Here is a 13,341-nt window from a genome sequence, read left to right as displayed (position 1 = left end):
CCCCTTACTCCCTCCCATCTAGTAACCATCAGTGTGTACTCTATAGTTAAGAGTATAGTTCTTTTAAAAAAAAAAAAGTTTGTTTCTCCATAGTTAAGAGTCTATTTCTTAAAAAAAGTTTGTTTCTTGATTTGTCCTTTCCCCTCGTTCTCCCTTTGCTCATTTGTTGTCTTTCTCAAATTCCACATACAAATGAAATTATATTGTATTTGTCTTTCTCTGGCTTATTTCACTTAGCATTATACTTTCTAGTTCCATCCATGTTGTTTCATTCATTTTATGGCTGAATAATATTTCACTGTTTATATATACCAGATCTTCTTTATGCATTCATCAATTGAAGGATACTTGGGCTGCTTCCATATCTTGGCTATTGTAAATAATGCTGCTGTAAACATAGAAGTGCATGTATCCCTTTGAATTTGTATTTTTGTATCTTTTGGGTAAATACCTAGTAGTGTGATTGCTGGATCATAAGGTAGCTCTATTTTAACTTTTTGAAGAACCTCCATACTGTTTTCCACAGTGGCTGTGCCAGTCTGCATTCCCACCAACAGTTTATGAGTGTTTCTTTTTTTTCCACATCCTCGCCAACACCTGTTGTTTCTTGTGTTGTTGATTTTAGCTATTCTGACAGGTATGAAGTGATATGTCATTATAGTTTTGGTTTGCATTTACCTGATGGAAAGTGATAATAAGCATCTTTTCACATGCCTGTTGACCATCTGTATGTGTTCTTCAGAGAAATGTCTGTTCATGTCTTCCACCATTTTAAATTGGATTATTTGTTTTGGAGTGTTGACTTTTGTAAGTTCTTCATATACTTATCAGGTATGTCATTTGCAAATATCGTCTCCTATTTCATTTTAGTTTTGTTGACTGTTTCCTTTGCTGTGCAGAAGTTTTTTATTTTGGTGAAGTCCCAATAGTTTAATTTTTTTGCTTTTGTTTTCCTTGCCTCAGGAGACATATGTAGAAAAAAGTTGCTACACCTGTGTGTAGCAAAGAAGGTACTGCCTGTGTTCTCCTCTCAGATTCTTAGGGTTTCAGGCCTCACATTTAGGTCTTCAATCCATTTTGAATCTATTTCTGTATATTGTATAAGGAAATGGTCCAGTTTCTTTCTTTTGTATGTTGCTGTCATTTTCCCAACACCATTTGTGGTTTTTTTGAAGTTTTTTTTTCAAGTTTTTATTTAAATTCTAGTTAACATACAGTGTAATATTAGTTTCAGGTATACAACTTAGTGATTCAACACTTGCATACAACACCCGGTACTCATCACAGCAAATGCCCTCCTCAATTCCCATCACGAATTTAATTCATTCTCCCACCCACCTCCTCTCTGGTAACAGTTTGTTCTCCATAGTTAAGAGTCTGTTTCTTGGTTTTCCTCTCTCTCTTCCTCTCTCTCTTTAGTGCCATATGATCTTTTGTTTTGTTTCTTAGGTTCCACATATGAGTGAAATCATATGATATTTCAACTAATTTATTTCACTTGGCATTATACTCTTTAGCTCTATCCATGTTGTTGCAAATGGCGAGACTTCATTCTTTTTATGTTTTATATTATGCAATTATTCCATTTAAAACAAATATGTATTACAAATATATATAACATATATATCAAAAATAAGTATATATCAAATATATATACATAAATATACATAGCACATCTTCTTTATCCATTCATTTATTGATAGATGCTTAAGCTGCTTCCATAATTTAGCTATTGTAAATAATGATGCAATAAGCATAGGGTTGTGTATATCTCTCCGAATTAGTAGTTTTGTATTCTTTGGGTAAATACCTGATAGTACAATTGCTTGATCAGGGTAGTTCTATTTTTAGCTTTTTGAGGAATCTCCATACTGTTTTCCACAGTGGCTGTACCAGTTTGCATTCCCACCAGCACTGTAAGAGGGTTCCTCTATCTCTGCATCCTTGCCAACATCTGTTGTTTTCTGTGTTGTTAATTTCAGCCATTCTGACAGGTGTGAGGTGACATCTTATTGTAGTTTTGACTCGTTTTTCCCCAATGACGTGTGATGTTGAACATCCTTTCATGTGTCTGTTTGCCATCTGGATGTTTTCTTTGGAAAAATGTCTGTTCATATCGTCTGCCCATTTCTTACCTGGATTATTTGTTTTTGGGGTGTTGAGTTTCATAAGTTCTTTATAGATTTTGGATACCAACCCTTTATCAGATATGTCATTTGCAAATATGTTCTCTCATTCCAAAGGTTGCTTTTTAGTTTTGTTGATTGTTTCCTTTGCTGTGCAGAAGGAGTCCCAATAGTTCACTTTTGCTTTTGTTTCCCTTGCCTCTGGAGACATGTCTAGTAAGAAGTTGCTGTGGCTGAGGTTGAAGATGTTGCTGCCTGTGTTCTCCAGGATTTTGATAGTTTTCTGTTTCACATTTAAACATTTCCCATTTTGAATTTATTTTTGTGTATGGTATAAGGAAGTGATTGAGTTTCATTCTTCTGCATGTTGCTGTCCATTTTCTCAGCAACATTTGTTGGAAGACTGTCTTTTCCCCATTGGATAGTCTTTCCTGCTTTGTCTAAGAATAGTTGTGGGTCAATTTCTGGGTTTTCTATCTTGTTTCATTGATGATATATGTCTATTTTTGTGCCAGTACCATACTATTTTGATGCCTACAGCTTGGTAATATAACTTGAAGTCTGGAATTGTGATGCCCCCAGCTTTGCTTTTTTTTTTTTTTTTTAAGATTGTTTTGGCTATTTGGGGCCTTTTGTGTTCTATGCATATTTTAGGATTGTTTGTGCTAGCTGTGTGAAAAATGCAGATAGTATTTTGATAGGGATTTCATTAAAAGTGTAGATTGCATTAGGTAGTATAGACATTTTAACAACAGTGGTTCTTCTAATCCATGAGCATTGGAATGCCTTTCTATTTTTTTCACACTATAAACATTTTCAAATGCAGGATTCATAAATGTGAGATTAGGAACATCTGTTTTAAATGTAATAATTGCATAATAACTTAAGGATTAAATCAAGAATAAGGAAATCACTGAGGAAACAGCAGCAATATAGTTGATAGAAAGTAGAATGTAAATATTTTAATATGAAATCATGATAAACTGTGGTCAGAAGGGATAGAATTTCTTAGTGACTGTGTGTGATAATGGATTTAATACATAATTTGTTAGGCACAGAATGACTTCAAGTGCTGGCTTGGAAACAACCCAAATATAAAATTAAAAGACAAAATCCCCAATAAAGCAAAAATACTAACAAATTTAATAGACTCTCTAACTCACTAGAGTACTACAATATTTTGTACAAGGTAGAAAATGATTATAATGATGATCCAGTGGAATATTGTTTCTCCAGAAAAGGAGGTACATAGTAAGGCAGACAGTTGGATCACCATAATCTATACATAGTTTTAAGGCTATATAACACAGGGATTATCTTTTGATTTTGTAAAGCTTTTTTTTTTTTTTTAATCTGTGTGCTTAGATCTCTGTAAAATGCATGGGAACCCAAGAAATTTCCTAATTGGCTCTTGGTTAAATGATATATTATTTTGTGATTTGTAAGGAAATAGCTTTCAGTTAGAGAATTTGTTCATTAAATGTGGGGTAAAGAAATCCTTCAAGATGTCCAATGAATGGCTCCTTTAAGACTGTTAAATTTTGAAGCACACTGAGAAGTCACAGGATTCATACAAATATGTGGAAAACCAATAGAATTTCTTGAGAAATCATGTTTTTTTGGGGGGCACCAACTAACAGACTTATTTTCCTGGGTTAGTTAACAAGGATAATGGAAATATACATATACAATTTTTATGTATATGTGATTACATGTATAATTATATATATGACAAATTCTGTTTCAAATGTCAAAGCACTGTTATTTTCTATGTATGAAAGATTATATATGTACATACATATAAACACACACATACATGTACACACTTACACATATATTCCCACCTTTCAGGAAAAGAGGGGCATTAAGTCAAAACATGTTTATCAACAAGAGCAGATTGAGAATGAGCAGATGCCCTTGGTCACGAGACACTTGTCTTTGCTGTCATGCTTATTTTACCTGGTGCCATTCCACTTGGTCCATAGTAACTTATTGAGAGGCAGATCCCATTTTCTAAGGTGGCAGAAAAAGATCCAAACTTGCTGACAACTTTATCCTCTGTATCTGATACTTCTAAAAGACAAATTCAAATCAAGGACATTTCTATTTTATTAAAAAGAATTGTAAGCAAAACAGTGCAAAGTAGAAACCATGTAAATAAAAACATAGGTACAATTAATTAAATTATTGATATATGCATATACCAATGAATTATTATGAAATCATTAGAAAAGTTTGTTTTGGGGGCACCTGGGTGGCTCAGTGGTTGGCTCAGGTCGTGATTCTGGGGTCCTGGGATCGAGTCCTGCATCAGGCTCCCCTTGAGGAGAGGATCACCTCTGCCTATGTCTCTGTCTCTCTCTCTCTGTGTCTCTCAGGAATACATAAATAAAATCTTTTTTTAAAAAAAGGTTTTTTTCAAAGAATATTTAATGAATAGGAAAATGTTCATGGTGATAAAGTAAGAAATATACAATATACAATACGGTTACTGGTGGTAGAATTAGGGGCAAATGTAATCATATTTAATATTCTTATATTCCTGATTTTTTATAAAAAAACAAATATTCTTATATCAAGCAGAACAAAGAAAAGTAATTTAAAAATTTCTGTTTTAAGTTCTTGGGTACGTTCAAACTTGTCAAACATTGTGTTCTTAAGTTTGGAAAATACTAACCATAACTGAATTAATTTATTAGTAAGATTTAGTTATATGTCTTATAACTAATTTGAGTTTAAAACATAGTATTAACTGACTCTTCTCCTTTTGCTGGTATAACCCATGTCACATTGGACAGGAAGCATTTAGTTTCCTCAGGGGATGTTTCCTGGAGATGTTAAGTAGTGTTATCAGTTAGTTTCATGGTGTATAATCAATGGACATCTACCTGCAAGTAGCAAGTAGAGACTATCAAGACCAAATGTAGGATTTTTCTCTTGTCTTTACAGCCTAAGAAATTTGATACCATGGGAAGGACTAAGTGATTGAGCACAGAAGGAAACCTCAGCATTTGTAGTGAATATTGGAGAAAAGCTAAAACTTGAGTAGAAATCAATTAATGAGGCCCTGAGTCCTAGAGACAGCACTTGGTACACATTGTGTAAAAGAAAATTCAGGCCAGAATGCACATTGCAAACTCAATGTTGCTACACAAAGGTAGCCAGCTACATAAACTCTGTATGACAACTGGAATCAAAAGCTGGGCCTCCAGAGGGGCAAATCAAAGTAGACAGCCCACCATACATGTGCTGTGTATGCAGTGGAGGTACACGTTACCTTAGGGAAAATGTATATAAGTAGAATGGCAAAACACTTCCCCTACCTTCTGGAAAAATTACATATGCTTAGTGCAAGAGACGCATGTGTGTTGCTGTCAGAGGGATGGGTCTGACGCATTGATGAAGTATTAACCTCCACTGACACAGAGATGCAGCTGCTTACCTGTTTCAAGATTCTGCTCTTCCTCTCTTTCTTCTTTCACATCTTCTGAAGAATAATCCTCTTCTTTTTTTTCCTTTTTCACAATTTTCTTAGGGTCTTTCAAATGAATTATAAAAGTGTGCTTGTCCTTTTTCACTGTCACTTTGATAAAAGTTGGCCCTGGGGAAAATCATAGGATAGAGGATGGGCTGATGGTGACACTCCATTCAGGTCCTTGACAAGACATCTAAATAATGCGGCACAGAATATAAGTCAGGGAATGGAAACACCTACCAACATCATTGATTTACAAAAAGATGCCTAAAGGAATAAAGTGACAGTGGAATCCCAGAAATAAATGGCATGTTTTCAGGAATATGTTTGCAGATTTTCTAATCAAATTATAGAAGAGGAAATACATTGGCTGAGGCTAATGTACACCTATACTCAACTTGATGATTAATCCCATTAGTTAGTAGATGTGAAAGGGATTTACAGCTTATAAAGAATCACATCAACATTAACTATAGTAGTTGTTATTGTTAGTACCAACAAATAAGATTTTTTTGAAAGGCACATTCCCTCTTCTAGTGTTCTGATTCATTTTTTTGTTTCCTTTCTCAGCTTTTTTCTTCTTTTTTTTATCCAGCTTATTCTTTTCAACCTTGATTGAGCTATCTTCTGTCAAAATTGATAGGATTAAGATGAAAATACTGTATTTACTGTGACCTACCTGAAACTGACAAACATATGCATAAACAAATCTCAAAAGAGCAAGGAATGGTTATGAAAAATAGGGCACAGCATTATAAAACTGAAGTCCAGTAGTTTTCTCAGTTATGTGATTCTGAGTTCCATTTTTAATTACTACTAATTGTACCCTGTGCCCAAGGACGATATTCAAAATATCAAATATTAAAACATATGATAATGTAAATAAATATATATACCTATATATTAATAGCAATCCCTGTCATGTTTTAAATAAACAACAGTATATAATAAAATGGTGTGACATTTAATGTAAGTTGCACCACTAACCTTTGTTTAAATAATTTGAATAACATTCAGGCCTTTTTATTCTAAAAATTGTTGGTGTGATATTTTGTTCAATATGGCAGTGACTACCTAATGATGCTTCCAATTGAGCCATGATTTCACATAGGTAACAGCATCTAACTTTTGCAATGACTTCCTTGTTCAATTGATAGATATTAAATGACTAGAAAGAAAGAAGGAGAGAGGGATAGAGAGAGGGAGGCAAGGAGGGGAGAATGATAGGGAGTGAGAAGGGGTAAGACTGGTGTCAGGCAGAGTGTGGGGGTAAGAGAAGCCCGTGTTGCCCCTTGCCAGGGGGCATAACTTTGTGGACATTAAACAGGGTCCTGCTCAAATTCCCTCCACATTGACCTCTGCACAGCTCTCAGAGAAAATAAGGTATCAAATAAAGCTCAGGTTTTCGAATCCACCTGAGAGATCTTTAAAAAGGTACACAGTGGAAAGATCAGCCCTGCAAGATGTCCCTGATAGGTTCCCTAGAGCCCAGATCTGCTTGTTGGGAAGAACTGTGCATTTTCTTTAGAGGTTATTTCCAGACTGGGTCCTCCTTAGTGCATCCGTTAGACTCCTCTCCCACTCAAAGACTTCTGAATCCAGAGGCAACTTCTCTGTAGCTGAAATAACCGGACCTCAACAGCAGACCCCTATGCTCTGTGCTCTAGAGCCCCAACCAGAAATTTGCTCTACACTCACAGTATGTGCTTGGTTTCTGAGTAACACTATGTGTTGTAATTAATATTGCTAGTTAACTATTTGCTCATTGTAGTGACTACTATAATATTTCCCAATTGTATAAAAATATTTTAAGATTTTTAGAACGGGAATGTTCATAACAGTGTGTCCCAGCTAACCTCTCAGCTGGCCTGTGCCCTGCAGTCAATTGTAACAGAAGAATGTGAGGTCTGAAAATGCTAAATATGGCACATAATGAACCATAGTGGGCACATTACCATTCTCCCTTATCACCCCCAAGGGTACAAGGCCCCAAGATGATCTGAAATGGGTTAGTATCTTCCAAGCTGTTGACCAGCTGGTTTTAAAATGTACCTTTTTCAAATGTTGTCTTCTCAACTTCAATCTGCCCTCCATCTGAAGGATACAGATAAGAATTTGTTCCTGAGATTTGGATGGGTATATCTCCCATATTGTATCCATGAAACTAGAAGGGAAAACATCATGTTTTGTTTTGTTTTTATAAATTTATTTTTATTGGTGTTCAATTTGCCAACATATAGAATAACACCCAGTGCTCATCCCGTCAAGTGCCCACCTCAGTGCCTGTCACCCAGTCACCCCCACCCCCCCGCCCACCTCCCCTTCCACCACCCCTAGTTCACTTCCCAGAGTTAGGAGTCTCTCATGTTCTGTCTCCCTCCCTGATATTTCCCACTCATTTTTCCTCCTTTCCCCTTTATACCCTTTCACTATTTTTTATATTCCCCAAATGTTTTGAATGTGGAACTGTAATTGACAAAAATAAATTCACCAATGTGAGCCAATTAAAGTTGCTATAAGCTTAATTTCTGCCAAATGAATGTCTGTCACTTTGTAGACTCAGAGTACATTGTCCATATTATCTTTAGCATCTTCTGTGACGTTACAAGGGCAAAATTAAAGGAGGTCCATGATTTTAAAATCTGTTCACCCTTACAGCTAGTGCAAATCAAATCACTGTATTATTGAAAAGCAGTGGGAGAAGACATCAATATCTCTTTCATTGGCTGTTAATTTTCTGTGTAAAGTGAACTGATATATTGAGGAATATTGACACTTTATACTTTTTTTCTTGACACTTAATATGGTAAAGATTTTTTTTAAGTGTTGCAAATAGAGCTCCAAGTAATTGTGATGCATGCTAACACTCAAGAATGAACTTAGCATAGCAGCTACAATGGACATAGGCTGTTACATTTCTGTCCATCTCTTTCCCATTAGGTTCTCCTCATAAGACTGCTTGAGGGACAGGCCGGCAAAGGGAAGGTTTTACCAAATCCCACAAGAAAAATACGTGGATGCCTACTCTGCAAGACCTGTCATCTGAGACAAATAGAGCCAAACTTTGTGTTCACTTTGACCTTTCACAGTTGCTTATTTACATTAACCTAAATGAATGCTTTTGTGTCAAATCTCCACTTTCTGGCCCTTAGTAACCTAGTTTCATGGCACTCAAGAAAAACTGGCCTGAGGGTATTACTATCTTGGTGACTGGCTACAAAGAAGGTCCTAGGTATTGGAGGGTGGAGTATGGGTCTGAATCATCTATGCTAGAAGAAATTCCAAGGCCTTCTGACATGTCAGTGAAGATTGGGAACCTTGTGTTTCTGCAGAAGCTTGTTTCTCCCAAAACAACTAGTAAGGAAGCTTTTTAGAACACAGATTTTACCGGATAAACAATCTCAGGTTCTGGTTCCAGGAGAGGTTCCTCTGTTACTTCTGGAATCCTCATTTGTTCTTCTTTAGATTTCTCCTTGAAAAACGATTTTTTCTTCAAAGCCCTACTGTCTTCTTTCTCTACCTTTTCCTTTCCTTTCTTTTTACTAGCTTCCTTACTTTTCTTTTCTGCTTTTTTTTCTTCCCGTAAGCGCTCTTCTTCTGCTAATCGATCTTGTTCTTCTTTCCATGCCTGTAAACACATTAAAAAAAAAAAATAACAGGATTTTGAAACAAATTAGATCCCTTTCAGGTTCATCTTGGAGAATATTTCACATGCTTTCTGAAAGTAGTATCTTTGACAATTTAAGATACTGAGCTAGAAACCTTGGAGTTACCTTTGATTCTCTTCTCTCACCCAACTTCTGTGTACCACACCCTGCCAAAAAGCTTTTTAGAGATTTCTTTACTCAGCTTCCTCTTTCACCTTCTGTTGCAATTCTCCTTAATTCAGGTCTCATCTTTATCTGAACTATTACATTAGCCTCTTAGCTGGTCTCTCTTAATTGCTTCCTATTCTTTTCTACATGAGTCCAATCCCCAATTTAGGTCCTGAACATGGTTAATCAGCAATATGGTGGATCAGATGTTCAAAGAAACATTCCTGGCAAAAAGTATTTCAAAAATGATAGGTAAAATTATAATGTGTAACAAAGCTGGCAACAAATTAAAAGATACAAGAAAGCACTAATCCAGTAAGAAACATGAGCCCTGAGGACAGAAGTTTCCGAGGGCTATCTGCCCATTCTTGACAGCCTAGAACTGGAGTTTTGATGGGTTGCAGGGACTAGAGCAATAACCTGAGAGATCAGATCAGAGACCTCTGAATAGAGAAGGTATTTTTAAAAATGACACCTTTGTTGGGTGAACTAAAAAATATCTTTCCTTATAGAGGAAAACCATGAATGCTAGCTTGCTTCCTTAGCATTGTGTTAAAGGTGAGGAGGGGTAGGGGGAGTCTCCCCTGAGAACTAACCACAAGCCTATATTAACATATATTTGTGGCCAAATAGACATCACCTTAAAAATGTATTCTAAAAACATCATGGGTGGATATAAGTTCACAAATTAAAATCACAAGACATGAGGAAGTAAGCCAAAAGCAAGAATCTGAAGAGGACACATACTATGAAGACATCTCTGCAAAGACTGGAGATATTGGAATTATCAAATAGAGGATATAAAATAAGTATTTTAATCTGCTTAATCTTTAATTTGCCCAAAGAGAAAGAAGTAACCAAAGTATAAATAGGAAACAAGAAAGTATCAAAAATAAGAAGGTGAATAGGGGAAAGGAGGGAAAAAAAAGATGAAATCTGAGAGGGAGACAAACCATAAGAGACTCTTAACTATAGGAAACAAACTGAGGGTTGCTGGAGGGGAGGTGGGTGGAAGGATGGTGTAATTGGGTGATGGGCATCATGGAGAGCACCTGAAGTAATGGGCACTGGGTGTTATATGCATATGATGAATCACTAAATTCTACCTCTGAAACTAACAATGCACTATATGCTAATTAATTGAATTTAAAGAAAACAAATAAATAAGATGAATTTGAAAGCTCTCTTGGAAATGGTATAAAACTTTAGAAAAGGCAGCATTTTTTAAAAAAGATTTTATTTATTTATTTGACACAGAGAGAGAGAGAACACAAGCAAGGAGAACAGCAGGCAGAGGGAGAGGGAGAAGCAGGCTCCCCACTGAGCAGGGAGCCCTGGGATCATGAGCTGAGCCAAAGGCAGGTGCTTAACCAACTGAGCCACCCAGATGCCCCAGAAAAGGCAGTATTTGAATAGATAATTGCCAAGCCATTTCCAAAGTTGATGAAAGACATGGATCCTAACATCTGGTAAAGTCAATGAGTTAAAAGCAAGAAGTAACAGTGATGTGCTGATTTCAAAATAACTCAGTCAAAGAAAGACAAATACTATATGATTTCACTCATATGTGGAATTTAAGAAAGAAAACTGATGAACATAGGGGAAGGAAAGGAAAAATAAAATAAAAAATAAGATGAAATGAGAGAGGGAGGCAAACCATAAAAGACTCTTAACTACAGAGAACAAACTGAGGGCTGCAGGAGGGGAGGTGGATGGAAGGATGGGGTAAATGGATGATAAGCATTAAGGAGGGCATTTGAAAGTAATGAGCATTGGGTGTTGTATGCAACTGATGAACACTGAATTCTACCTCTGAAACTATAATACAGTATACGTTAATTAAATTGAATTTAAATTAAAAAACAAAAACAAAAACGGTGGAGTGCTAGACCTAGCCCATGTTGACTTGAAAGAATTTACTGTTAAATTTTCCAGAATTTTATCAGCTGATTGTTAACCACAACCATTATTTGAAATTAAATTATATAAATGCACAAATAAAATATTAAAAACAAAGATATCAAATACTCAAAATTTAGCATCTTCTTTTTTTGTTTGTTTTAAAGATTTTATTTATTTATTCATGAGAGGCACAGAGAGAGGTGGAAACATGGGCAGACAGAGAAGCAGGTTCCCCACTAGAAGCCCCAAGCAGGACTTGATCCCAGGACCCTGGGATCATGGCCTGAGCCAAAGGCAGATGCTCAACCACTGAGCCACCCAGGTGCCCCATAACTTAGCATCTTCTTAATTATTTTATTACATGTCCCTATTATCTATGCTCTTGAGATTATTTATATCAACGGTATATATCATAGAAATACAATATAGTGGTGTGCTACTATATATTGCTTCTCATTCTGTATTCAGTGATGTCATATTGAGAGCCTAAATACAACCTTGATGACAGTATTTACACTACACTTATCAGCAAATGCTACAAATCAGGGACCAACGAACAGTTGGTTATCTAAACTTATGAAAGTGACAGAGAAAATGTTAATAATGCAGATGAAATTTAAAAGTGTCATGTTTGGAGCTGTTACATTATAACTAGTACAGAAAATTGAGGAAATATTCTAGTATTTAAAAATGATCTGATTCAGCAAAGAAGTTGCTCATGTTGCTGGTGAATGAGACCTATTCCCTTGTCCATTTTTGTCATACTTGTTCATGTCAATGAAAACACCAATCAACATTCATATTGGAATGGCAGTTGTTTGTTGATTATATCATAGGTTGGCTAAGGATACAAGGGCTTACTAAAAATCAGTGAAAGCATTTTATGAGGATCAACTGGCTAAATGGAATTTGCAACAAAAAGTTGTATATGTTTTATTGTTTGTAAGTTGGGTGCTCTACCTACAACATTATCTGTAAAATTAAGAATAAACTTATATAGATAGATGATATTTTTTTTTCCTAGAGAGCTATTCCTAAACATTTGCTAGCACACCACTTTGTGTTTTCAAAGCAGCTGGAGAGAAAAGGTAAACTGTCTATAAAGAAGTGACAAATTAGGTCAACAACTTATTAATAACTACCATGTCAACTAGGAATGGGATCAATACCTTGAGAGAAGTAAGAAGATATATAAAAAAAAAATCAACTGATTATTTTATAAATGAACACTATGTTTAGAGAATAAGGGTAAAATAAAGCCATTTCTTGGCTAAGTAAAAACTGAGGTTTAATAACAACAAACCCTTACTAACAAGAAGTTTTAAAGGAAACACTCTCAAAATATAAAATGTGAGAAGAAATGCATGACAAAACAAATAATGTGAGGCTAAAGCTAAATAACATTGACTATGTAAAGCCCTGACAATAATAATGTTTAATTTGTTGGAACAAGAAAAATCAAGATAAAACTTAGAAGTTGGGAGAGGAGAAGCAGATTTTAAATAATATTAATAACTCCTTGTATTATTCTAGAAGAAAGAAAAGATATTTTATTAAGTTTAGACTTCATTAAATTATGTGTACAAATTGAATTTCTAGAATAACCACTAGTAGAAATAGAATGTATACATTCTAAACTTCTCCTGTCAAGAGCCAGATAGTTAATATTTTAGACTTTTTGGGTCAAGAAGCAAAATCAAGGACATTATGTAGGTACTTATGTAGCAAGTGAGGAAAGTAAATTCTGCATATATTTTATTGACAAATCATTGAGTATAATTTCTTTTGTAATATCAGTCTACTAATAAAAAAAAGAATTTTTTTTTTTTGTGGAAGGATAAGATTCCACTTAATTAGGGTTAAAATTTGTGTTCCCATCACTAACTGACTGGAAATGAAAAGAAAAAATAAATTCAATATAAAATTAAGTAAGAAATGAGGAAAAAAGGATCATAAAAAAGGCAGGAAAATAGAAACTACATCAGCTGAAGAAATATGTACAAACTACATCAACTGAAGAAAT

At 35.2% G+C, this 13,341-nt stretch overlaps 1 protein-coding gene across 4 annotated transcripts in view; it reads right to left on the bottom strand.

Annotated features, from left to right (window-relative positions):
- Positions 1-13,341, bottom strand: part of SPAG17 (sperm associated antigen 17) — a 219,701-nt gene that overhangs the window by 85,405 nt on the left and 120,955 nt on the right. For all 4 annotated transcript variants that reach the window (XM_072769595.1, XM_072769594.1, XM_072769598.1 and 1 more), the window contains 4 exons: positions 8,990-9,229; positions 7,654-7,765; positions 5,569-5,727; positions 4,086-4,199 (listed from right to left, as the gene is read on the bottom strand). In XM_072769595.1, the coding sequence (XP_072625696.1) occupies positions 4,086-4,199; positions 5,569-5,727; positions 7,654-7,765; positions 8,990-9,229 (625 nt within the window). The remainder of the gene's footprint in view (positions 1-4,085; positions 4,200-5,568; positions 5,728-7,653; positions 7,766-8,989; positions 9,230-13,341) is intronic.

This window comes from Canis lupus, chromosome 12 (assembly GCF_048164855.1).
Source record: "Canis lupus baileyi chromosome 12, mCanLup2.hap1, whole genome shotgun sequence".
In the NCBI taxonomy this organism is placed as follows: domain Eukaryota; kingdom Metazoa; phylum Chordata; class Mammalia; order Carnivora; family Canidae; genus Canis; species Canis lupus.
Note: the sequence above shows the minus strand (reverse complement) of the source record. Positions and strands in the feature narration are given on the sequence as shown.